Source organism: Gymnodraco acuticeps, unplaced genomic scaffold (assembly GCF_902827175.1).
Source record: "Gymnodraco acuticeps unplaced genomic scaffold, fGymAcu1.1, whole genome shotgun sequence".
In the NCBI taxonomy this organism is placed as follows: Eukaryota; Metazoa; Chordata; class Actinopteri; order Perciformes; family Bathydraconidae; genus Gymnodraco; species Gymnodraco acuticeps.
In genome coordinates, this window is record NW_022989953.1 from 388829 (window position 1) to 416222 (window position 27394).

General features: G+C 40.9%; 1 protein-coding gene across 1 annotated transcript; it reads right to left on the reverse strand.

Moving 5' to 3' along the window:
* Positions 1–354: 354 nt before the first annotated feature.
* LOC117542790 (cytochrome P450 2D15-like) lies at positions 355–26570 on the reverse strand. The gene is made up of 11 exons (XM_034210636.1): positions 26336–26570; positions 12810–12972; positions 12020–12184; positions 11592–11752; positions 11364–11432; positions 10703–10807; positions 10411–10549; positions 8936–9021; positions 8741–8842; positions 1447–1588; positions 355–1131 (listed from the first exon to the last, which is right to left on the reverse strand). Exons 1-11 carry the CDS (start codon positions 26495–26497, stop codon positions 938–940), a joined length of 1488 nt encoding a protein of 495 aa, XP_034066527.1. The 5' UTR covers positions 26498–26570; the 3' UTR covers positions 355–937.
* Positions 26571–27394: the final 824 nt, after the last annotated feature.

The window sequence follows — 27394 nt, forward strand, 5'->3', positions numbered from 1 at the left end:
TTCCGTGCCAAGCGGCGAAAAGCTTCCCGGCACCATTCACCGCGTTGCTCCTGTCGCCTTCCTGTGCAGCAGATGAGCAAACGAGTTGTAGCTGTCCTCTCGGCGTCAGGTGGCTGATAACAGCTGAGCAGCCGGCGTGTTGTTGTCCTCCTCTCGGCGTCAGGTAGAAGGTGAGCAGCCGCTCTCAGCGTTCGATAAACGCAACGAAAAAATGTCCTCTTGTGTTACTCCAAAAAAGGCTAGTTTTTGACTATTTGTAGAGGCTAAGCCAACGCGTTAAGCCTCTGAGGATCCGCTTGGTGGGTGTATATGACGCACACAAGTTTGCTGCCGAATAAAGGTCAGAAACAAAAGTTTCCAGTTTGAAACAGTCCATTTATTTCCATTTTACTGGTTTCCATTTTACTTGCTTCTTTCCATATTCACCACACGATATTACCGTTTACACAATACCTTTGCTTTGCTTGTAATCGTGTGTGTGTGTGTGTGTGTGTGTGTGTGTGTGTGTGTGTGTGTGTGTGTGTGTGTGTGTGTGTGTGGTCAAAAACTGTATGGGCCTTCTGGCGGAACCTCTCACCAACACACATATGTCCCTACCTTTATACCCACAGTTAATTGGCTCCTACAACTACTGTATGATGTGCCATCAACTTTGCTTTAGCTCTTTGGTCTTCACAAAAGTGTTTTTTTTTGTGGCTGGAAACTAGGTAGATGAGAGCAGTGAGACTTAATTACAGGTTTTGTGTGAGGTGTGAAAAAAGTAGAAAGACACGATAAAGCTCTGTAGAGCTGAAGGGAACTGGAGACGTGGTCAAATCCCCCTGAGGGTTTGTCACTACAAGTAAACCCCTTAAACATCATGATTAATTGATTCATTAGTGCAGCAATAATCGAAACACTTTTTTTACGATCCAGTGTTGAATTGTGTAGGACCTAATTAGGATAGCCTCCGACTTCTGACCTGCACCTTCATTGAATAGGGTTTAGGGGTCTGGGTCGAACCAAAAACAGGCGTGTATTCTGGCTCTCCTGCATCTTCTGGCCAGATGAACTTGAACCTCCTCAGAAGTGTTACCACAATGAGGAAGAGCTCCATACGAGCCAGAACCTCTCCGAGACACATACGATGACCTGCAGGTAAAAACGCATATTCTCCATTACATTACATTGCATTTAGCTGACGCTTTTATCCAAAGCGACTTACAATAAGTGCATTCGACCAATAAGATACAAACTTGAAGAAAACAGAATCATATAAGTACATCAGGTTTCATAGAGCCAAAACATTTCAAGTGCTACTCAACTGGCTTTAGATAAGCCAGTCCTTTATTAGTATATAAAGCCAGTCCTTTATTAGTATATAAGCATCCATAACCTAATGACATTTCTTCAATCAAACCTCCAATAAATCTTTCAATCTATGAATGTGCTTAACGTTTGACTCACCTGTAGAGAATGGCACGAAGGCTTCTGGTTTAACAAACTCTCCCCGGTCATTGAGGAAGTTTTCAGGGTTGAATTCATGGGGAGATTTCCACTGTCCCTCCTCCTTCAGCACTGAGGACAGGTTAGGAATGATAATGGTTCCCTGAAAATTAAACAAGGAAGAATTGAAAAAGAGCTGGATGTGCACCAGTCAAAAGTTTGGACACACCCTCTCATTCAATGGTTTTTGTTTATTTTAATTGTTTTCTACTTTTTAGATTAATACTGAAGACAACAAAACTATAAAATAACACATATGGAATTATCTAGTAACCAAAAAAGTGTTAAAAAATCCAGAATATTATTTATATTTTAGATTCTTCAAAGTAGCCCCCTTTTGCCTTGATGACAGCTTTGCACACTCTTGGCTTCTCTCAGTCAGCTTCATGAGGTAGACACCTGGAATGGTTTAAAATGAACACATGTGCCTTGTCAAGAGTCAATTTGTGGAATTAGTTGCCTTCTGAATGTGTTTGAGACCATCAGTTGTGTTGTGCAGAGGTAGGGTTAGTGCACAGTGGATAATCCTATTTGATTATTGTTGAAATCCATATTATGTCAAGAACGACTCAACTCAGTGAAGAGAAACGACAATCCATCATCACTTTAAGAAATGAAGGTCAGTTAATACGGAAAATGTCAAGAACTTTGAATGCATCCTCAAGTGCAGTCGCAAAAACCATCAAACGCTATGATGAGGCCCCCCCCCCCGGGAAAGGAAGACCAAGAGTTACCTCTGCTGCAGAGGATAAATACATCAGATTTATCAGCCTCAGAAACTGCAAATTAAAGCACCTCAGATTAGAGCCCACATAAATGATCACAGAGCTGAAGTAGCAGACAATCTCAGCATCCGCTGTTCAGAGGAGACTGCGTGAATCAGGCCTTCATGGTCCAATTGCTGCAAAGAAGCCACTACTCAGGATGAACAACAAGAAGAAGAGAATTGTTTGGGCCAAGAAACACAAGGAATGGACATTAAACCAGTGGAAATCTGTACTTTGGTCCGATGAGTCAACATTTGAGATTTTTGGTTCCTACCGCTGTGTCTTTGCAGTGGCGGCCGGCCCATAGGGGCGCTAGGGCTCCGCCCCACCTCTTCCCACATTCTAGATTGTGCAGGAAACACGTGTGATAAGTCACGTGTTTCCTGCTTGGGGTGCAGAAATCTTTGGCCATAGAGTGCCATAGTGACGCGTCCTAAAACCCGGAAGTAAGTTAGCATTTTAACACTTCCGGTTCCTTCGACAAAAACCAATGCAATTTTCCATAGGATTTTGGAAAATAGCTGGAAATAAGGTCTGTGGTTGACACACATTTAAGAGACGGATCACGTTTTGTTCAGCCGGATAATATCCACATGTCAACCCTACTTTTATAATTTTCTAATCATAAATCTAGTCGCCAAAAGAAAAATGCTAATGTTATGCTATAAACAAACTACAAGCGAGTACAGCAGCAGGGTCGCACGACTTCAACGTCACGCCAACTTAAGATCGTTTCAACTGACTTTTGCGCGCTTGCATATTTTAACAAAGCTTTTCCTTTTAGCCACACTGAATTTAACTAGAAGTCGTGGCTGTGTTAATTACCAGTCTGATATTGTTTTACAAAGATGACAAGAAGAGTGTAGATAGAGGAGAGAACCACTATAAGTCAGGACACGTACAGCAGTGCAGCCTAGATGAAGGTGTGCTTACCGGTGTTGTCAGGGCTAGCGTGAGGGACAAGGTTTATAGATAGTGTCGGTGATAGCAAGAGTACCATTAACCTAGTGTTCATTTATTCATATTAGTGACATTAATTCCCATCAACAAATCAATTTTATGTGTCACATGAAATCTTTATTACAAATATTACACACCAGAAAACACAGAAATATCCATGAAATAAACATACAGAAAAAAAGGGATAATTGGGAAGGCATTACAAATGTAAATATATTTTAAATAATAAAACAATCCCACCACCACAGGTATCTACAGGAGAAGAGGGAATTTAGGGAACAGAACCTAAATAAAAGAAATAAAATGCACCCAGTTTAAAGGCATAGTTTGAGTTTAATGATGAACTCAAAATGTAAAACAAAGTATGAAACATGTTTCTTGGATCGATTAAACAGCAGAACCTAAATAAAAGAAATAAAATGCACTCAGTTTAAAGACCTTGTTTGAGTGTAATGACCAGTGGTGGCGCCAGTGTATGGCTAGGGTAGGCTACAGCCATAACAAGAAATGGCTTAGCCCCACCTTAGCCCCACCATGAAAAATGATGTTAAAGTAACCATGTTGAGAACACGGATTGCGAAAATATACGGGTCGTGTCCACAACACACAAACTCATCCTGCTGTAACAACAAGTGCACGTTACTGATGCAATATGGTTGAGACCATTCAGGCTTATGCTAGAAGAGGGGTGCAAGGAATAGTCTAAGTAGTGGGGGAGTTTTATACACTAACGGCCATAGCCGCGGGAAGTGATTTTGCTCAGGGGGTGCTGCCAAAAGTGGGGATGGAGCCGTTTACATTTTTTTTAAAAAGGCGGTGCCGGGCCGGGCCCGGCTGTCAGCGATACGAGCCGCATTAATTGTTTGGTAAAGGCGAGACACGGCAGGCAAAAACATCGTTTTTCATGCACTGGTCAATTTTTAGATGTTGTGCTATTTTGATTCCATAACATGTTTTCTTTCAGGCTTTTGGAAGGAAAATGTACAAAATACACATTTAAGTGTTCATTTGACTATAGTTTGTCTATTTGCATCTGTATATTTCTCCTACATTTACCAAAAGTTAGCATTTCTAACGTAACATAAAGTACCGCGATCGCTGTTTGCACAATGTCATCGTTGGAAAAGCTCCGTCTCTCCTGCACAATGATCTCATCGGATCCAAATATGGTCATTTCCTTTGTATCAGCAACCAATCGTGAAAGCACAAAAGGGTCTTAAACCAAGAAACGAAATCTCATTGGCTGGTGTCAATTTCTGACAACGTGATTCGTTCAGATGCATCACGTGGTGTGCTAAAACACTTCCTGATTAGCTTTCCGCTAGAAATGTAAATCTCAAAATGGCAAAAGAACGACGGAAAAAAACGTTCACAGAGAAGACAACAACAATTGTCACTTGCACGAAGCAAGGTTATACAAAACACAAATGACCCCGACCATGAAATACCTTCACGGAGTGCGTCGATGCGCAAGCTGTCATCCAAAGAACAGAGGGTTTAGCTAGCGCCTCACTGCAATCTTTAAAGTTCGTTTTCTCAAAATGAGTTTTTTCTCCTACTCTGAGTCCGAAATGTCCACTTCAGTTGCAATTACATACACCAGACCTTCCAGTTATATTCCTATCAATATTATGAAGGCTTTTACAGAAGGGTTTGTTCATATATAATTCATAGCCTGAATTATATAAGATTGTATACCTAGAAACATGGCGAAAATTGATATTTTAGGGCTGTTGACAATATTTTCTGATTTATGGAGTGATAAAGAGAGATATCCAAAATCCCTTCGGTGAAAGCCTTACAGTAGATGCTAATATGACTACAAAATGAAACGAGAATTTTGAACCTGGCTTTATCCAAAGTTCAGATTTCGGTTCCTGAAATGTGTTAAAATATGCGCAAATGTAATGAGATAATGGATAATTTATATATATTACTCTAGTTGTAGAGGTGGTGGGCTGAGGAGTAGCTGGTGGTCCACTCTTTTTATTGGGTTGTTTGTTGGAGAAAACAAATCCAAAATCCTTTTTTGCTCCATTCTAGAAAGTTGTCACTCTGCAGTGTGTGTGTCGCGTCAATTACGTCACTCTCCCAAGACCTACGACCTAGATGACTCGGATTTTACTTATTTGGAAAATAAATTCAAGCCACCTGATATATACAAATATATACTATGACTATTATATGCTACTGTATACAGCTAATTTTATTTTAAGTAAAATCATAACTATTTTATGTAGTTTAATCATTTTTATTTAGGTGGTCACTCAGTTTTTCAAATGTACACCACTCGCCAACAGGGGGTGCTGCAGCACCCCCAGCACCCCTACTTCCCGCGGCTATGCTAACGGCCTGTCCACACAGCGGCGTGCGTTGAAGCTTCTAACGCTTCTGCCCATTCACTTTGAATGGGGTGACGTCACTTTTAGCCGAACTGCATTTTGGGAAGCTACGTGGAGCGTTGCTGGTTCAAAAGTTGAGCAATGTTCAACTTTTGACGCCTCGACGGAGGCGTCAGCCAATGAAATCCCGTTTATGCAAATCTGCCAGTACAAGTGCTAGCCAATCAAACCGCATGTATGCTGGGAGAGACTACGCAGGTCATTTCCTCATATTCCAAAAAATGGAGGGAAAATTCATTATAGCGGTAGTGAATCACCCGGTGCTGTATGATCAGTCTCTGTTCATCTACCGGGATACAAACCGGAGGAGCGAGGCATGGAGGGAGGTGGCAGAGACAGTGGGTGAAACTGGTAGGTTTTCGCCTGTTTGGGGATTTTATATCCAGTTTACTTCGTTTTAACATTGCTATTGCTTTGTATGTCGGGGGCGGGAGATTCATGTGATTGGTTGTTGGTCGCGTTGCTCTCAAAAAATCCCCAAGCTTCAGATACGCCCACCTCCAAACGTCAACGCACGCTGCTGTGTGGACGCTCCGTAAAGGTGTGAAAATTATGTCGCGTTATAATATCAGCGCGGCCGCGGTCAGATCAAAATGCCTCCGAATGCAATTTGATTAGACCTACAGCCAATCAGAGCAACGAAACGTTGGGTCTGCGTCATGCATTACTGATCGAGATCAGTCAGAACCGCCATTCAGTATCCCCATTGGATCTTCAACGTGTACTATCATACGTCACGTTCACAGTGATCCCTTTTTATTTACTACAAGACAAATGTGCCGTTTTATTTCATAGTATACAGTTCAATTTTGATTGAGACAGGGAAATAATCTAAACCTCATGCATGGCGTTTCACTGTCAAGGGGGGCGATAAAGCATGTATGTAATTACATTTGCATGCCAAGTAGCCATGTGCTTTCTGGGGCTAAATCTTTATCATTAAACCGATTTAACTGGTAAAAGTTCCTTCAAAAATAAGAGTTACTATCAAAATAAAAGTGCAAAACGAAAACTTTACCTTAGGAAAATATTGGCATACAAATATAATCACTTCTCTAAAAGGTAACTCATTTTAAATATAGTTTATTTATATATAATAATAATATTGATATTAGTAATAAGCTTTATATTTGTATAGCACCTATTACAAGAATTGTAGCCAAACTCGCTTCACAGCAGTTCAATAGACAGATTAGTATAACATGACAGGATAAAAGCAATGTAGAGGAGCAGCTACATTTCAAAACATATATCCACGAAGATTAATACATGAAGACTTGTGACTCGGACTCAGTGGCGAGCCGTCAGGGCCCTCTAGGCCCTCTGTGAGGGCCTAAGATATTCTACAAAATAATATTTAAAAACATTAAAAAAAAAAAATTTCATTAGTTTTATCAAAATAACTTGATTTTATTGTATTTAAAATAACATTTCCAAATAAATAAATCCTTCGAATCTGCCTATTCAGTTTCTGTTGGAATGTGAAGGGTTAAATGAAGATAGGAGCTGTTGGATGTCCAGGCGGTCCAGCTATGAATTCACAGAGGGCCAGCTATAGTAACTGAACGAGAGAGTAATGTCAAATGACAGTACAATTGACCAATCATATCTTCCCTCTATATGGGTGGGTTTTATTATCGCGGACTTTATGACAAGTTCCGCCCGCTGTGAAACTTTTCTTGTTTCCATAACAACAACAACTTCCTGTCAATAGCGTTAACTCACCTTCAAAATAAAAGCATGCCACTTAAGACATACAACTGCAACGAAAGTAACAAACACAATGCAATATCCTTTTAAATTTCAAAGAACACAAATAGGGTTATTTACAGGTGTTGTTTTGTGTGATAGAGGGTCGCTTTCATTGCTGCGTTTTGCACCCCGGCCGTTGTTTTGATATTCCGCTGAAGTATACGCTGTGACGTAATAACTCGAGGGAAGGGGTGGGGGTCAGAGGGCCTAGGTATAAAAGTCACGGCTCGCCACTGCTCGGACTTCACTTGGACTCTTCTTAGGTGACTCAGACTTGGACTCGGACTCAAACACAGGTAATGATGACTCGGACTCGACTCGGACACTCCTTGGGTGACTCGGACTTGGACTCGGACTCGAACACAGGTAATGATGACTCGGACTCGACTCGGACACTCCTTGGGTGACTCAGACTTGGACTCGACTACGACTCTCCCTTGGTGACTCGGACTTGGACTCGGACTCGAAGAGTGGTGACTCGAGAGTGACTTGGACTCGTGAATTGGTGACTTGACTACAATACTGGGTTAAGTGTTAGCACCCCCCGAAGAGGCACAAGCTCTTACGTTGATATTGGAGATTTCAATAAATAAAAAATAAAAACAGAAAAAAACGAATATTCGAATAACGAAATTGAAACCCGAATAGTACTCCAACGAACGAATATTTGGATATTCGGGTACAGCCCTACTTGGAAGTCCTTCAAGACGGTTGGAAAACCATTCCAGGTGACTATCTCATGAAGCTGACTGAGAGAAGCCAAGAGTGTGCAAAGCTGTCATCAAGGCAAAAGGGGGCCACTCTGAAGGATCTAAAATATAAATCATATTCTGGATTGTTTAACACTTTTTTGTTTACTAGATAATTCCATATGTGTTTTTTTTTTATAGTTTTAATGTCTTCAATGTAGACAATAATTAAAATAAATAAAAACCAGCGAATGAGAAGGTGTGTCCAAACTTTTGACTGGTGCTGTACATAACGATGGCTGTCACTGCTCTTGATCCTCTTTCCAAGGTTTGTATATTGAAATCTAAATCTAACCCCCCCCCCCCTCCCAATTTCATCAGGTTTCACCATACCTCTTCACAGTCCTCTTCACAGGTGTTCAGATGAGCTAAAAAAACGTATATTTAACTATCACCAATTATTGATATTTCTGGAGGCAATATAATGTTATTTTATCGACATAATTAGGATATGTTATTTATTAATATGTCTATTTTTCGATTTCTTGGAACTAATTGGAAATTCACATCAATATTATCAGCTATTCCCTGTATTGCAAATCGTACCTTTTAGTGTTCAGAGGGAAACTGCTATAATTTCAAGGCTTTTTACATTTTTATGACACACATAATATTTTCCTCTTACCTTGGGTATGGAGTATCCCATTAGCTGTGTGTCTTTACTGGTGCAATGGAAAACAGAGAGAGGAACAGTGTCGGCCACCCGCTGGATCTCATGGATAACAGCCTGTAAAACAGAGACACAGCTGTAACGTTGTTCAAACCCAGATATATTACTACGTTTTTACAATTCAAAGACGCTTTTAAAATGTTCTTATACCTGCACATAGGGCATCTGATGCCTGTCTTCAAAACAGGGTTCTTTTTTCTCATCCAGAACATTGTCTATTTCCTGCTGACAGCGTTCTGGTGATTACAAAGAAAATACATTATGATGAAGAGAGACAAAGAGTTAGTTAACAGAAAGAGAGAACATTGCAACGTTGCGTCATGTTGTCGTCTTCTTTTGACATGATAGATAGATAGAATAGGAGGATGAAACGCTCTTTAATGGTCACACATGCAGAGCACACAGCACACACAGTGAAATTTGGCCTCTGCATTTAACCCAGTACTAGGAGCTAGGATAATGTTGGTATATGAAAATATAGCCCTATAAGTCGCATGTACAAGCAGCTTATATGTTTGTGTAGTGGCCATAGTTAATATGACAAGATCAAAGGCAAAGGTCTGTATTATATAGGCTGAACGAGTCTGTTTATAGAGGAAGTCATTGTGGATTTGTGGGTCAAACAAAAAGAGACCTACATTTTTAGGAGAACAAAATTCATTCGTCAACAACATTTTAATGTATTATAAGTCACTAAAGGTAATGATGTTACTATGTAAGTATTGTACCACTTTTCGTTCTACGTCACTTAAGTAGGCAATAATTATAGTGCTCCAAACCATGATCTTTTAAACCTTACCTGTTAGGGATTAATTTTGTCTTTACTCCTAAGTGTCAAAGAATAATTCTCCTTGCTCCTAAGATATTTGACCTTTCGGTCTGTTGACGTTTTACGACGAAGCCGAAGTCTGTTATCTGTCTTAAGGAATGGGAACTGTCAGCTATTGCTGACATTATGAGTTTTATGACCGGTCAACTCTCGGTCACAAGAGCCATAGAGTCAGATAAAGTGATTCAGTGCCCCCCAGGTGTTCACAGATGCTTTCCCCAATATGGGGGTTGACTCTGAGTGAAGCTAATTAAAGGTCTGCCAAGAGGAGAAGGGAGTCAGAATTGACATGGCAACCCACCGGTGCAGTCAGAACTTTCTGCTGCTGTGATTTGTGATATGAATTCTCCGGCCGATGCTTGTAATAAACTGCCAGTGTTTGACATCAGAACTCCTGCTCGTCCCGTGTCTCTCTGAGTCCTGACTCTCCATTGCTACAGAAGTTTCCCTTACATTACCGATTTCTTTTTTTGCTCTAAGCTAACTAAGCAGTTGTGTTTTCAATGTTAAATAGAACAGTCATGTGATTAACAGTCACATGTTTAATCTACTATTGTGGGACCCTTTTGCAATGTTATAAAGAAAAACATGACTGTCTGTACCACATTTGATGACAATTCGTTCAATAGGTGTCCATATATTTCCAGGACCACAAAGGCCTATGTATTGGCGATCAATAATCAATAAATTCTTTTTTAAGTCTCGACCAACTGACAGACTGACATTTGTATTCCTTTAGCCATGCCTCTAGTATGAATAAATAAAGTGGAGACAGACAGATGATAGAGAGCCATACCCTGTATCTTGGGATAATTCATTAGGTAGAGGAAGGCAGTCAGCAGGGTGTTGGCAATCGTGTCTGTCCCAGCAAAGTGCAGATCCAAAATAAATGCACAAAGCTGGTCCTCAGAAAAGGACGAGCCATCGTCTCCTCTCTATGCAGGTTGACAAGAGAAAGAAAGAGTGAGTAGATATTGTTCATTTTGTCACCTCCTCAAAGCTCAAATGTCTTAGTGGTCAACAACATGTCAGTTTATACCAGGTGTTCAGGACAGAATTCTTCCAATGAACAGAAAAAAACCACACACCTTATCCAGTTCATCCAGGTAAGAGTCTATGAAATGCCGCGGTTTACCAGGAATTCTGGTCTTTTTGTTCTCAGCCACCATCACCAAACGTTTCTCATGTGCGACCTGATAAACAAAATAGTTGAGGTGGGATAACCAAGTTCACCAAGTTTTAGAACAAAAAAAAAGAAGATAATTTAAGGTTTATTAAGGGCATATAAATGTTCAAGTTGAAAACAAAACAATGTTCTGAATTTCAGGTCTACATCTCTTGTCTTGTAGGCTTTACTGACGATTTAACCTATTAACAGGAACCTACGGTCCCATTTAGTAGCCCAAAAATTAAGAAAAAGCAATTTCCTAGCATACCATATTCAGTAGCATAATAATCTGATTGAACACCATGTAAGGTTGTTTCTGTTTATAATAATTAATAGATAACGCAACCCAATTGTGAACAGATTATGATGTTCACATATTGATGAATTGTAATAACTTATACTGGGCTTTGACTTTGCATATAAGGCTATAAAGAGATACTTACAAGCCATTTCTATTAGCCTCAGCTGTACTGTGGACTATAATAGGTACTCATCAACTCCAAGGATTGCACTCCAAGCCATTATCACTGTAATAAAACATGTTTTTTGGCTGTCTGTCAACAAACCTATTTAAAAAATACCTTAAACAACTCAAAGGCCTTCCGAAAGGGCAGTGGCAGGTTGCGCACAATTGGAATAGAGTCATAGATCTGTATGAAAAAGAAAAAAAAATGATTTCAAAAAGTTTAGATTCCCTTAAAGTCATCATTCAGGACCCTTTTTAGGGTATGTTTACTTTAAAAAGATCTCAAGCACATCGACTCTTTGTCTCTCTATTGAGTGGTTTTGTTGTCAAAAATGTGACTCACCATACCCCAGCGCCCATTGAATATTTTGGAGGTCTCTTGAAAAAGGCCAACAAAAAACTTCATAAACTCATCCTCATAGTCAAAGCGCCTTGCAAAAAGAACTTGGCAAATGATGTTGGAGGCCGCATTGTGGAACAGCAGCTGGGGATTCAACATTTTACCTGGAAAAAGCAGATGAAAAATGATTCTTGGACTTGATCTTGACAAAAGTGAAGACACTATAATAATGTAATATTATAATAAAAACACTTATAATGTTCTAAATATCAGATAATATGATTTTAAAAAATACGGTAAGAGAATAAAATAAGAGTATGGTTCACAGCACAGAGTTCAAAAGATGTCTAGACCCTGATGTCATTCTCACTTATATGTTTAGTTATGTAACAAGCAACCTCTGTGTACTGTAAGTTGACAATTGGACATACCAACACTCTGCTCGATCAGCTGTGTGATATGATCTGTCTCTCTCAGAATGTTCTGCTCCATCGTCTGCTTCCCCAGACCAAAGTTTCTCAGGGTCATCAGACCAAAACGACGTTGCTCTTTCCAGGCAGTGTTATAATCTGCTAGAATCACTCCTTGAGCATTAGCTATATGCAAAAATGTAAAATTAGTACTTGCCTTCACTTTCAAATAGCCTTTTTAAATACAGTGAATACAATTTCAGTGATACGTTATATTTTCAATATTAGCTTATTGAACTGCCTACTGGATCACCATCATCGACATTGAATATACTAATGGTTTACATGTTTTTGTGTTTCTTCTCTGCGTGGATTGGTGTTTGTCACAGTTTAATTATTCTACCCAGCAGTGGAAAGTAGAACCCGACCCCATGTTGGTAACCTCTGGATTATACTACCTTACTGTATACAAGGTAATTAAAACTATTTCCACCTTAACCAGCTGCAAGCATAAAAGGCTGCTTAAATGTTGTATACATCAGTATTAACAATCAGATAATCTTATATAATATATCAGTCAATAACTCCTTCTACTTGATACTTTGCTATAATACCGCTGCTGCCAACAGGTGGTGCCATTATGAGGCCTTTAACTGACATGTAGGCAGTTTTAGAGTGTTAAGTTATTGGTTGATAACTATTTCTCTGCAAAAACAATTATATCTCCATACTTTCTGTTTAGATGTTATGGTGTATGGCATACAAATGAAAAATCACTCTGCATGGAAAAAGGCTAATCCTTGGTATGTACCTTTCACAAGTACAACATGATTAACCATTAGGTCTTGTGATCTGCCAGAGAAGTCCGCCGCTTTGGTGACCAGGGCTTCTTTCAAAGCCTGCAGCCCGTTGATGACCACAGCTGGTCGCTTACCAATGAAAATGCTGTATACGTTACCATAGCGCTTGGCCAACTGGGGACAGAGACAGATAAGAATGTGATTTAGGTGATTGACCTTTATACAGAGCAATCATCAACCAAAGTAATGAGTTATTATGAACAAGTTAATGTTAGAAGAAGTAGCTTTAGGTTGAGTTATGTTATTTTCAAGCAATGAAAGATATATTCAATTAACTAACTGTTGTGTCTTGTCAAATTTGTTAGTTATGTTTATGTGTTATGTCCGTCTTTTCATGTTATTTCACGTCATGTCTGTCTATTTATGTCATTTCATCTCTAGTCAAGTCCCTGTGTTTCATTTCATGTCTCGTTTTCCATTTCCTGTTTTATTTTGTACTTACTGTTGTGGAATATTTTCCAAGGCCCATAACTTTGACCCAGTGTATCAGTTCAAACTGTCCTGACTGAGCACAGGCACCTGTAACCTTGGCTGCTGTGCTCTCAGTGTTTTGTCTCCCTGTTCCTGCCTGTTGGCGTCAGCTGATAGAGGTGTTATCATTCTATCTTGTTATGCAGCATGTTGATGATGCTCTCTGAACTAGCTAAATACATGGGTCTGGGGTAGAGTTCTTCAGAATTGACGTGGCAACTCTACCGTGAAGTCAGAACCTCTGACTCTTGGACTTGTGATGTGAATCCTCCGGCAGTTAACTCCAAATAAACCATCATGTGTTTGACATCAAAGCTACTGCTCTTCCCGTGTCTCCTTCCTGAGTCGGTGACTCCCACTGCATAGCTACACAGAAGTTTCCTCTACACTTACCTCTTGTCTCTCATTTCAGGCCCTGTTACTTCCTCCCTTTGTGTGTTTTCCCGCCCTCGTCAGCGTCTGCCCCGCCCCTGATTGTTTCCACCTGTTCCCACTCACCTCATGTTTAAATAGTCCTGTCTCCCCCTGTTCAGTGTCAGTTTGTCTTGTTTGTTTCCATGGATGGTCGTGCCAGGCTTCAGCCAAGAGAGGATAATTTCCAGTCTAGTAAGGTTTTGTTATTTTGTTATTTTTTGCTTTTTGTTTAATCCAGTACCTACTCTGTTAAGAGGGCTTTTCTGTTTGCTTGAAATCAAAAAATCATGTTTTGCTACATTCAAGACTGTCTCTGGGTCGTGCATTTGGGTTCTCCAGTTTGTGTTAAGGTCGTGACAGAACGAACTGACCAAACATAGACCCAGCCGACCCAAAAGCGCTCCAGACTGCACTGTCTGCCCAAGGCAGTCTGATCCACCAGCACCCAGAGCAGCTAACAGCCATTGGGCACGGAGTAAGAGGCTTGTTGCAGACCGCCGTAACTGCGCAGGTCAATCAGCTGGCGACACAGCTTCACCAAATCATCACCCGTCTAGAGAATCCAGCTGTGCCGGCGGTGCCACCTCCCGTCGATCCTGCAGCTGGCCAGGCCGAGGTTCGCTCGGCATCTGTTCCGTTACGGTTGGCATCACCAAAGAGGTTTTCCGGGGAATCTGGAAACTGCAGAACGTTCCTGGTCCAGTGAGATCTACACTACAAGCACAACACAGTGGCGTTTGTTTCCGAGGAAGCCAAGATCGCCTTCTTGGTCTCCCACCTCACCGGCAGATCCGTGGCATGGGCCACGACTGAATGGGCTCGAGATTCTCCCATATGCAGGTCGTATGCCGCTTTTTATGACACTATGAGCTGGGTGTTCGATCCGACCTCAACCTCCAGGGAGGCTATCCGGATTCCTATGCAGATTAAACAGCACTCTCACCCAGTCAGAGACTACGCCATAGAATTCCGGACCGCAGCCTCAGACAGTGGCTGGAACAACCCCGCGTTGATAGACGCGTTTATGAACGGACTGTCAGATCCCATAAAGCTGGGGTGGGGAACCTTTTTCCTCTCAAGGACCATTTCAATTTTTACAACATCCTCCGAGGGCCGTACAAATTATTGAACTCAACCTCTGCTTGAAAAAAACTAAAATCACAGCCCATTCATTTCGCCTTTCTTTCATGTTGTGCAAAGAAAAAGCAACCTCTTAATCCAGATATTTTACCATGACTCGCGCATGCATGCACGTGCACGTGCATTGTGGCATGACCACCAAAACAAAAAGATATGGACACAAGATGTGTGCAAATGTATTTAGTGTCCTATCCATGTGAACATGATTTAAGTGTGGGGGGGGGGGACGTAACCTCCTCTAGGGGGGTCCGGGGGCATGCAAATATTGAAGTTCAAAGCATCAATCTGGTGCACTTTGAGAGCAAAATTAAGAGCTCTATGGATACATCTCTCAATATCCATATGAAAGAGAACTGCAAGCAGATTTTCTTTTTCTTTATGGATATTTTACAAAACACCTTTAAACTGTATTCTTGTTTATTAATAACAACCTTTTTTTATTTTATTTTATTTGCGTGTGTTTATAAATTACCTTGAGGGCCGTACCAAATGATCTCGCGGTCCGTATACGGCCTGGAGGCCGGAGGTTCCCCACCCCTGCCATAAAGGATTGCCTGGCCCCGTTGGAATTGCCTCAAGACCTGGAAACATTCATTTCCATGGCCACTCGAGTGGATAATCGCCTCAAAGAGAGGTAGAGAGAGAGAGGCGTCTAGCCACACCTAGACCTCCAAGCCACCAGGGGCGTTCTCCTGGGAATTCTTCTTCAGGGATTCCGCCGGCCTCTGCAACTCCAGGAACAGCGCCTCCACAAGCACGGGAGGATCCCATGCAGCTGGGAAGAACCAGGATTCCCCCAGAAGAAAGACAGCGCCGCCTACAGGAGGGTAGCTGTTTTTACTGTGGCCGTCAGGGTCACCAGCATGCCGCATATCTGGGAAAAGGACATCTGGCGGTGTGTGGAGGCGACTTGGCGACAGCCACTGAGGACGAAGGCTCCGGTGGCGACATGGGCTGGAATCCTCAGGGTGCAGGGCCACTGCAGGGCGGGAGTGATTACTCGGACCGCTGGGTGGGCCAGATGAATAATCTGGTCCACGGGCGGTAATGGCGGACGGCTGAACAGGTGACGAGCCCCGACTCTCCGATCAATTCCATCCTTTTACTTAATACTGACCAGTTAAATAATTATAAAAACCAACAGTTTGAGACATAAAGCAATGGTAATCTGATATGCCCAACAAAATACCAAAGCTGAAGCCGAATTGTTCCAGAACACGAAGGACTCCACCAACAACCAGGCAAGCTAAGCTAAAGATGGACACGGCTAATGCCAATGCCGGTGGAGCCAGCGCGAACCTCATAGCTAGCTCAGCCCAAGCTGAATCTAACGCCAAAATATTAGAAGCAATCCACTCCCTAAGAGCAGACGTTACCACCCGTAATGATGAGATTCTGGCTGCAATCTCGGAAATTAAAACGGATCTCAGCGCCTACTCGGGAAGATTAACACATGCCGAGGATCGCATTGGTGAGACAGAGGATAATGTGACGGTGCTTCATAACACAGTGAACGGGATGGAGAAGGTGATTACAGCACTCACCGAGAAAGTAGACTATCTTGAGAATCGCGATAGGAGGTCAAATCTACGTGTTATTGGTCTCCCAGAAAACGCCGAAGGTAGAGACGTGGAATCGTTTTTGGAGAAATGGATACCAGAAGTACTCGGTCCCGAAAACTTCCCAACACCATTGGTAATCGAGTGAGCTCACAGAATCCCGGGTGGCAGACCGAAGCCCAACTCCCCTCTTCCCGCGAGACCTCTCATCGTAAAGTTTTTAAACTTTAGGGATAAAGTCAGGGTGATGCAGGCGGCACAAGCCAAAGGAAAGGTGATATACGGGACTCGCCATATCGTGTTTTTCCCAGACTTCTCAGCGGAGGTGACGAAGCGGCGTATGGCGAAGTGAAGCAACAGCTCCGTACCCGGGGAATACAATTCGGCCTTATTTTCCCTACCAGGATGTACACACTGCACAACGGGAAAATACGTGTGTTCAATACCCCTGAAGAGGTTGAGTCATTTCTTCGAGATGGAAAGGATACAGACAACGGCTAGATGTGGTGAGTTTACATAATTTGGATCATCCAGCGGAGCATTTTTTATTTTATTTTTTTGTTCCTATACTGACTGTACAACTTGAACTATGGTTTGTACCGGCTTCAAGCCTATGGATATATCCTGGCGTTACTGATGAAGAACGCACTGTAATTTCACTAGGTTTGACACTCCGCTATGCCCCTAGTTTGTTCCGGACGGAATAATGATGCTCTGCTGGAATTAAGATAAAAAGCTAATCGGTCACTAGTTTTCACTTGGAAATGATACGATCCACATTATGTCGTTTGAAGGTTCATCTGCATTCATATCTCTGTTCAGGCTTATTACAGCTCATTCATGCATTGTAACGCCCAACTAACTTTTAAGCTTATCTCCGTTATCTCAATCTGTGGTAGTGATTTAAAACAGTGTTGAATGCACCACATTTCATGTTTAGGGTGTGTTAAAAATACTGAATTGATGTTTAATTTGTCTTAATGTTTTTGCAATATTTCGGATTTGTTGTTGCTTTTGGTCTCTTTCATCCCTCGAATATATATTGGTCGAAGATGAAGGGTTCTTGCAGTGGTTAGTTATTGGTTTAATTGCTCCTCTTAAAGGATCGGTTAAATAGCCTAGGAGCTCTTACATGGAAGAGGTGAGGAGGACGGCGCGTTTCGTTAAGGCGGTTGGTGAGAGTGTTTCACGTCTCGTTTGGGAAGACGGAGGGTTCATGTTTTCTTATGGTATTTTTACGTTTGTTTATATGTGATCCTTGATGTGATAATGTGGTTTGGTAGACGAGTAGTTGCTGTTTCAATATTTACAATGAGGTCCCTTTTGATCATTTTGGAGAGATGGGTTAATGACACTTGATAACCTTTTTAAAATATCATCATGGAATGTTAGAGTGCTAGGGGGATTATCTCAAATAAAACAAGTAATGACTAGAATTAAAATGTTGCAATCCAAGGTAGTATACCTGCAAGAGACCCACCTAACATCCACTGAGATTTTGCGTTTGAGAAGACGATGGCAGGGACAGGTCATAACTGCATCATTTGTCACATTCAAGGGGAGTGGCAATACTCATTCATAAATCGGTCCCTTTTCAAGTGACGGACATCAATGCGGACATAGGGGATAGATATATAATAATTAGGGCTGTCAGTCGATTAAAATATTTAATCGCATGATTGTCCATAGTTAATCGCAAATTAATCGCACATTTTTCATCTGTTCTAAATGTACCTTAGAGGAATATTTTTCAAGTTTTTAGTACTCTTATCAACATGAGTGGACAAATATGCTTTATGCAAATGTTTATTATCATTTGAACAATGACAAATAATTCTCATGAATATTAAACACAACAACCTCTGAACATTAAAAATATTTGCCTCAATTCAACCTGGAACCTTTCATACGTGTGTGTGTGTGTGTGTGTGTGTGTGTGTGTGTGTGTGTGTGTGTGTGTGTGTGTGTGTGTGTGTGTGTGTGTGTGTGTGTGTGTGTGTGTGTGTGTGTGTGTGTGTGTGTGTGTGTGTGTGTGTGTGTGTGTGTGTGTGTGTGTGTGTGTGTGTGTGTGTGTGTGTGTGTGTGTGTGTGTGTGTGTGTGTGTGTGTGTGTGTGTGTGTGTGTGTGTGTGCTAAACACACAATAGCTGTCTTTTGGAAAAACCCAGAAAACCCCTCGATCAATCACTGGTTAAAAAATCTCTCTCATTGTTTAGCCTTAGAAAAATGTAATGTTGACTGTGTGTGTGTGTGTGTGTGTGTGTGTGTGTGTGTGTGTGTGTGTGTGTGTGTGTGTGTGTGTGTGTGTGTGTGTGTGTGTGTGTGGATGGATGCTCGAACGGGAGCTGCCTGGACGCTGCAATCATGTTGCACTGAGTGTGCTGACTTTTCGTACACTGTCTGACTACCTGCATAAAGTCAAGTGCTCGGCGCAGTTGTCGGCGAAATGTCGCGCCTCTGTTTTCATTTAAACAGCTCCTTATATCCGTTAGCGCAGCTAGCTAGCACCAGATGCTAACAACAACAATACACGTAAGGTCTCTCTCTCGCTCCCTCGTGCCACACATACACACACCCTCCCGGTCCTCCCGATGGCCAGTCGGTGCCTGCCGGTGAGCGTGGAAGTGTGGTCTCCCGCAAGCGGACGGCAGGAGCGGGGCTGTCAGCATCAGCTTGTAGAATGTATTTTAAACTCAATGCGCTCTGCAACTACGGGGCAGCCGAGGACAAAAAATACACATGCGGTAAAATAATTAGTAGTGTTAATTTTTTTTTGCGTTAACGCGTTATTAACGCGTTAACTTGACAGCCCTAATAATAATACAAGGTACCTTATTGGGTGAACAACTTAATTTAATAAATGTTTATGGGCCAAATATTGACGACCAACTTTTTTACAATAATCTTTTTCTAAATATCTCTTCACTTAGAGGTAACATTATAATTGGTGGCGATTTTAATTGCACCCTCAACCCTCTTGTAGACCGATCTTCAGGCATAGATGCCTCCCACATACAGACAAGGAGGGTGATCTCACAGTTCATTACGGATATGACTCCATGTGACATATGGAGAGTCCTAAACTCTGACAAGAAGGAATTTTCATGCCACTCTTCCACGTACCATACTTACTCACGCATTGATTATTTCTTAATCTCCAAAAACCTAATGCCAAATATTAAGAATTGTACCTACGGCAGCATAGTAATCTCGGATCATGCCCCATTAACCTTGGACTACATTGCAGTAAAGCCATTTAAGGGTCCACCGAGATGGCGTTTTGATACAAGTGGCTGCATGACCCAAGTTTTGTAAGCTTCCTGGATTCTCACATAGATATGTACTTTCAAATAAACACTACGCAGACCTCTCCCTCCGTCAGGTGGGAGGCATTTAAGGCGTACATTAGAGGTCAGATAATTAGCTACACAAGCTCTAAATCTAACAAATTCCGTCGTCAAATGTCTGATTTAGAAAAAGAAATAAAACAACTAGAAAGGGACATAGCCCTTAACGACACACCTGATCTACAATGCAAATTGACATTACAAAGAGCCCACTACAATGAACTATCGTCCAATAAAGCCTTGGCAAGTATCAACAGACTCAAACAGTCATTTTACGACCAAGGGGAGAAAGCAGGCAAATTACTAGCCTGGCGTTACATGGCGAAAGAGCGATAAACGAAATTCAAAACAATGCTGGAAATATTACATCAGATCCTAAAGAAATTAATGAATCATTTAAAACATTTTATAATCACCTATACAAGTCTGAGCGACCTAAAGACTCAGTCCGTTTTTTTGGACGGGATATACTTTCCATGTTTGTCTGAGGAACGAAAAGCTAATTTAGATAAACCAATATAACTATTAGAATTGTCTGAGGCCATGACTAACATGAAGGGTGGAAAGGCAGCTGGTCCTGATGGGATCCCCATAGACATCTATAAAGCCTTTAAAAACAAACTGCTGCCACCGCTCCTGAATATGGTCGAGGAGATATTCGAAAAGGGTTGTCTTCCCCCAACCTTACAGGGTGCATTAATAACAGTTATCCTAAAACCAGGTAAAGACCCCTCCAGGTGTGGCTCTTATAGGCCTATATCATTGCTTAATTCAGATACAAAATTGATCGCTAAAGCACTGGCTTTAAGACTTGAAAATCACCTGCCTACACTGGTGGGCCTGGATCAGAATGGCTTTGTCAAGGGCAGACAGGCCTTCCACAATATTAGGAGGTTGATCAATGTTTTACATACAGAAAGGGGGGCTCCAGATACGGCCATTCTATCCCTGGATGCTGAAAAGGCTTTTGACAGGGTGGAATGGCCATATCTATTCGAAATATTATCCCGATTTGTGTTCGGGGAGGGTTTTTGTAGGTGGATACACATTTTGTATAGCACCCCAAATGCAGAAGTATTAACCAATAGCATAGTGTCTGCACCATTTGCACTATCGAGAGGTACACGTCAGGGGTGCCCTCTATCTCCATTACTATTTGTACTGGCAATTGAGCCCCTGGCTATCGCGGTTAGAACTCATTCTCATATCACAGGAATAACAGTTGGGGGCATTGAAAATCGCCTGGCCCTTTACGCTGATGATATCGTTTTATTTATAAAAAATGTGTCAGTGTCATTGCCAGAGCTCAATAAACTGATAAAGGATTTTGGTACGTTCTCAGGGTATAAGGTGAATAGTTCGAAATCTAACATTCTTCTACTTAAAGAATCTGAAAGACTTAATCCACCTTTTCAAACAGATTTCCAAAATTCCATGGAAGGCTTTCAATATTTAGGAATACAGATTACACCTGAAATAGAAGACCTTGTTCCAACAAACTATGACCCCATAATAGCTTCTGTGACAGATTCTATTAACAGGTGGACATCACTCCCTCTATCCCTAATCGGACGCATCAATATTATCAAGATGAATGTCCTACCTACATTTATGTATCTATTCTAATCCCTGCCATTGCACCCGCCTTCCTCATTTTTTCCCAAAATGAAGAAAATCTTTACAAATTTGATCTGGAACAATCAGAGACCAAGGTTACGGCTATCGCTTTTATATCTACCTTATGAGAGAGGAGGACTCCAGGTACCCAATCTGTCCTGGTATTACTGGGCAGCCCAAATAAGAGCAGCAATGTGTTGGTTCTTGGACGGAACCCCCATACCATGGGTTGAAATTGAACGTTATAAAACAACTCCACTACCACTGAATTTGTATTTGTTCTCTGACTCTCCAAAACAGCTTAAAAAGAATACAAAAAACACTTTTGTCAGTAACACAATTCTGGTTCAAAGTACAAAGCCACTTAGGTTTAAAGTCACAGATATCCTCTTTTACTCCTGTATGGGGTAACAGAAGATTTATACCAGGAACATATGACTCAGGGTTTAAAATGTGGGCCAACAGAGGCATCAATAAGATCAGTGATCTATATGATGACAACAAACTGATTACCTTTGAGATGCTAAAAAATAAACATCACATTTCTTTAAGTATCTGCAGCTAAGGAGTTATATATCTAAGGCACAAAATCACTCACTATTATGTCCACCTCTGTCAAAGCTGGAAACAATTATAGTACATCACTCCTCTGGTCATGGACAGGTGTCTTTGATCTATGACCTTTGCAAAACTGAATCAGGAGAGTCCTCAGAGAATAAAAGACTTGCTTGGTCTACTGATTTGAATGCAGAGGTAACAATTGAGGAATGGGGGCAGATATGCCACAAAGCCCAGGTTCAAACTATTAACACGAGGTTTAGACTCCTACAGTACAAATGGATTATGCGTACCTATATAACTCCATCCCTACTACACCATTTTGATGCAAATATTCCAGATCAAAGTGTGATAATGATAAGGGAACATTGTTCCACTGCTTATGGGACTGCCCAAATATTAAATCCTTTTGGAAAGATGTTCTGGGCACATTATCAAAAATAATTTCCGCCACATTACCAGAATGCCCAAAACTCTGTATTCTTGGGGTTTTCCCTCTATCTCCCAGACTTAATATCACTAAGAAAAGACTAGTAGTCTTTTCTCTTCTCCAAGCCAAACACACAATAGCTGTCTTTTGGAAAAACCCAGAAAACCCCTCGATCAATCACTGGTTAAAAAATCTCTCTCATTGTTTAGCCTTAGAAAAATGTAATGTTGACCGTACAGATTCCCCCCTCGCTGCCCAGGGCCCTTTCTCATTTCATCAAATCCCCCTCCTCGACTCCTCGGTCCTCCGGTAGTGACCCGGAAATGAATTTCAGCGCGGCATGTTGAAGGACATCTAATTTCTCTAAATGCACTTCGAGGACCGAGGATCGAGCGTCGAGGAGGCTCTCTGGAGGAGCTCTAACCGAGGATACACTGATGGGTCCTCCACGGCTCCTTCGTGGATGCATTTCCGGGAACAGAGATGTTTCAAAGAGTCGTGACGCACGGCCGGACTTATCTCAGCCAATGACAGCTCTGCATGCATCCCCTGGATATTATTTTATTAACTGCTTTCATCGCGATGCGATGTTTACAGTGAGAACAGCTGTGAGGTCCGTGCAGAAAGCAGAGCAGTGTGTAAAATATATATCACTTAGTATAACAGGCCTACTCTTTTTATTTGCTTTAGTTTAGTAGATATCTACAAACAAAGAGTCGATATTTTTCTAAAACCATTTAGTGCTTCACATAATAAAATACACAACGGCTGTAGCCTGTTTTAGGAGCTGCGTGTGTGTGGTGTAGGTGTGTGTGGTACAGTGTGTGTGTAGATGCAGCGGACAGACAGGTCTCAGTTGGTTTTGTGTCCTCTGCTTACTTTTAATACTTGTAAATACAACTTTTGGCCCGTAATTTATTTTCCTCATTGTAGCAACCAGAGGGAGAGGGAGGGGGGGGATATATCCAGTCTCTGATAGTGTTACGTTATTATGAGAGTGCTCTGTTTGATTCTGAAATTGTCAGTGGCGTTTCTATATGTACAAAAGTGGTGGGGCACAAAAAACTTAGATGTCTATATATAAGCTTCTGCAGTGAGGTTCATGGCTGGTGAGGCACTGGCACTGACTCTTCAGGTTTACAAATATTATATTTTGACCTAAATCAAAATATAATATTATTTTCAAAAGCCTCTTTAGTCTGATGCTTCAATTATAATAATAATAATAATTTTAAACAGACAGTTCAACAAAAGGATACCCAAAAAATGTAATTTTATCATTTAAATATTGAATTGTTCTCTCTTAGTAAGATCCCATTTTCAATAAAATTGTGGTCTTACCTTGACTTGAAGATGAAGTCCATTTGCCTATCCTTCTGGACAAAAATCTCTATTACTTTTTTGTAAAAGTCCTCCTTATCTTCTTGTAGTTTCAAAAGTCTATCATAAATCTAAATGATGGATTTATGATTCGAAATTATAAAAGTAGGGTAGACATGTGGATATTATCCGGCTGAACAAAACGTGCATTTATCTAACAGGTACGTTTCCCACAGATCTTATTTTGAGCTATTTTCTAAAATCCTATGGAGAAATCTCATTGCTTTTTTGTGGAGGGTAGCCATGCGCAGCTTACTTCCTGGTTTAGGACGCGTCTCTCGTCTCCTCTTCACACACCACACTTTTCGCGGCACACATACTTACAGCCAGGGCCGCCCCTCCCTACAGGCCAATCACGCAGGCTGCATGGGGCCCCGTCTTGCGCAGGGGGCCCCGCCCAGAGGGCCTCAGCTGCTGTGCGCAGTTCTCCGCTCAGTTCTCCGCGCACCCCCCGCGAGAGTGAGAGGTGACAAGGGGAGCACGTCTGTAACCCGACACCGTTGCAATGAATCGACATCTGACCAATCACGGCTTTGATACGGCCACTAGTGCAGGTGAAGAGATGTCGGTGAAAAGACAGTTTCAGTCCGGCGCAAAAAACAAAACATGAAGAAACTAGAGCATCACTCGAAGGTGGGTTATTGTATGAGTCAAATGTACAACTTGCGAATGTTGTATAAGTCAAATTGCCAATTGCCATATTAAAACATCAGCTGCAATTCATGACATGAAGAAGGTCTCTGCAGAGCATATAGGCTAATGGAGATGCAGTTATTTCCAGCATTCTTTATTTACCATTCAAGTATGTGATGCCTTTGATCTGCTAATGTATACAGGAGGAAGAGTGATAAACTGTCTGTTTAGTTGGCTTACATAACAGTTCAAGTTTACAGCCTAAAAAACATGGAGCATTTTTTCCCCTTTTATTCATTTTTTAATGAATAACTCCTGCAGTCATCATCATGTCAACCACAACACAGAGAAATACTGATCTGTGTGTAGTTGTTGATACATTGCTGACAGAGGGAACTACATTTGAATACATATTTAAGAAATATCAGTTTTTGAGCATGTCATAAGCATGTTTTGTCTTGACTATATTACAACTATATTATAATAAAACAATATATTATTTTTATTATTAAATTGATTATGATTATCATTATTAGTAGAAGTAGTTTATTTGCATTCATTATATTTTAATCTTTTTGAGGCTAGTATTTGGCAGGAAATGCAGACGTATTCACCTGTAAACGCATACTGAACGACATACATGCACATTTACCTCACTGTATAAAAAAGTAACTGTGTTGATAATAATAATAAACAGGAATTATATTTGCAAAACATTTTTTCACTCCTGTCGGTTGGGGGGGGGGGGGGCCTCATCTCACAATGTCGCTTGGGGCCCCAAGTTGGCAAGGGGTGGCCCTGCTTACAGCCAATCAGCTCTGAATTATGTGAGATGACGTATGGTCGGGATGGCAGCTCTATGCCCCTATGGTCATTATTTTTTGCCACACACATTAAATAGGAAAATACTCTGAATATGCAACCCAGTCTCACGGCATTTCGTGTTCACCAACACGATTTTTAATCTATTGATTCGTGTTCACCAACACGATTTGCCCCTTTTTTCATGTTGCACAGCACGATTTTAAAAGCAATGTATTTCTACTGCCTGCAGCACGTCTTTTTCTCCGGTCGGGTCGAGGAAGACCGGAAGCTGTGTGGTTCATAAAAACATGTTCTTACTCAATATCAAGCCACAGTTATTGCTTTTATTTGAAATCGTATAATTTCGGACTTTTGTTGCCGTGTGTGAGGAAAATAAATGGGGCTCAGAGCCTCAGAATACGGAAATCTGTATTTTAAAATCTTTTTTTCCTTCTAATTCGATATTCTTTTCAAAATAACACACTGTTATTTACTCACCAATAACACACAATTATCCTTGCTTTTATTTATTGGTTTAATTCCATAATCTCGGGCTTTTTTGGCGTCCGTCAGGAACTGAATTTCAAAACACACACACACACACACACACACACGCACACACCTCACACTGACCCTGGCTCCACACACACACACACACACACGCACACACACACACACACACACACACACACACACACACACACACACACACACACACACACACACCATTTGTATTGTATTATTGTATGAGAGGTTCTAGGTTGAATTGAGGCGAATATTTGTAATGTTCAGAGGTTGTTGTGTTTAATATTCATGAGAATATTTGTCATTGTTCAAATGATAATAAACATTAGCATAAAGCATATTTGTCCACTCATATGTTGATAAGAGTATTAAAAACTTGAAAAATATTCCTCTAAGATACATTTAGAACAGATCAAAAATGTGCGATTAATTTGCGATTAATCGCGATTAACTATGGACAATAATGCGATTAATCGCGATTAAATATTTTAATCGACTGACAGCCCTAATATATATATATATAAACCATCATTTGTGCATGATTCGGTATGCACAAATGTTCAGAAAATATTTTCTCTTGGTAAAATCATTTAACTTTACCCTCTCCAGGTCCGCAATAGGGTTCTTCAGATTGAGCTGCAGCAAGTTTCCAAGGATGGGGAGCGGTCGAGGGCCTGGAGGGAATTCTTTGGTCCTGTGGTTCTGAAAGAAGAGCGATAGGAGCAAAACAGCTCCCAAGAGTAGAACCACAGATGCGATCATGATGAAGTTCTGAATCTGAATTTTCACAACGTTTAAGTTTGTCTCTTATATCGTGTTGGCTTCATAAGCAAACACAACCTTTGCACATCATGTGTCCTGAAAAGGTGTTGCATAACCATTAATTTGCCCTAAAAAGCCTGCAGCAACAAGCAGATTAGTCCAAACATCCCAATTCATTACTGACTCCACAGATCAAACAACTTGAACTTTAGAGACGTGTCCATCAGAAAATGTCCTCATTGCCCTTCATTATTAAGTGATCAATATTTCATTATTATCTAATCGCTGAATAGTAGAATAACAGAACCTAGAGCAAAATACAGGGTTACATAGATGGATTAATAAATAATCAACTTTACCGACATGCCTCTTGCCAATAACCATAGTGTGATCTGGATTTGTCCTTTACTTTTGGTGTTGCAATAAACTAAGTTTGCAGTGAAGATATGATGTCTCTCATTAAAATGTAACTGTTTCCTTTAACGATTATACTATCATTTAGAAATAAACCAATGCTCTATGCTCATATTTTCTTCACTCTGAAGCTATGGTTCAGCTTAATGCACTGCTCTTGCAAAATGTACAACTATAACAAGCCTACTGACCCACTGTTCAAACAACATCTTTGAGAGTTAACTGTTCTATTGTAATAAAACATTTAAGTTGTGGAGGAATTCCAATGAATAACATATTCCGAAATGCTATGACATGGATCTGATAACTTGAATAGATCTTTTAGACATTATTACATTTTCCAAATTGTAACTATTACAAACTATATGATATCTACAGAGAGAAAAATCACTACCATTAAGGGAAACAAACACAATTTAGGTAAGTCTTTCCAACATTTGTTGAACTACATTAAGAGATCAACTTAAATTGAGAAAATGGGGG

Excerpts from the sequence above, each read along its gene's own strand:
- LOC117542790 (XM_034210636.1), bottom strand. The coding sequence starts at position 26,497 with ATGATCGCATCTGTGGTTCTACTCTTGGGAGCTGTTTTGCTCCTATCG. Across the intron at positions 9,022-10,410 it reads GAATTATCCCAAGATACAGG|AACGCTGTCAGCAGGAAATA; the intron begins GTATGGCTCTCT and ends TGTAATCACCAG. Across the intron at positions 1,132-1,446 it reads CTTCGTGCCATTCTCTACAG|GTCATCGTATGTGTCTCGGA; the intron begins GTGAGTCAAACG and ends TTTTACCTGCAG.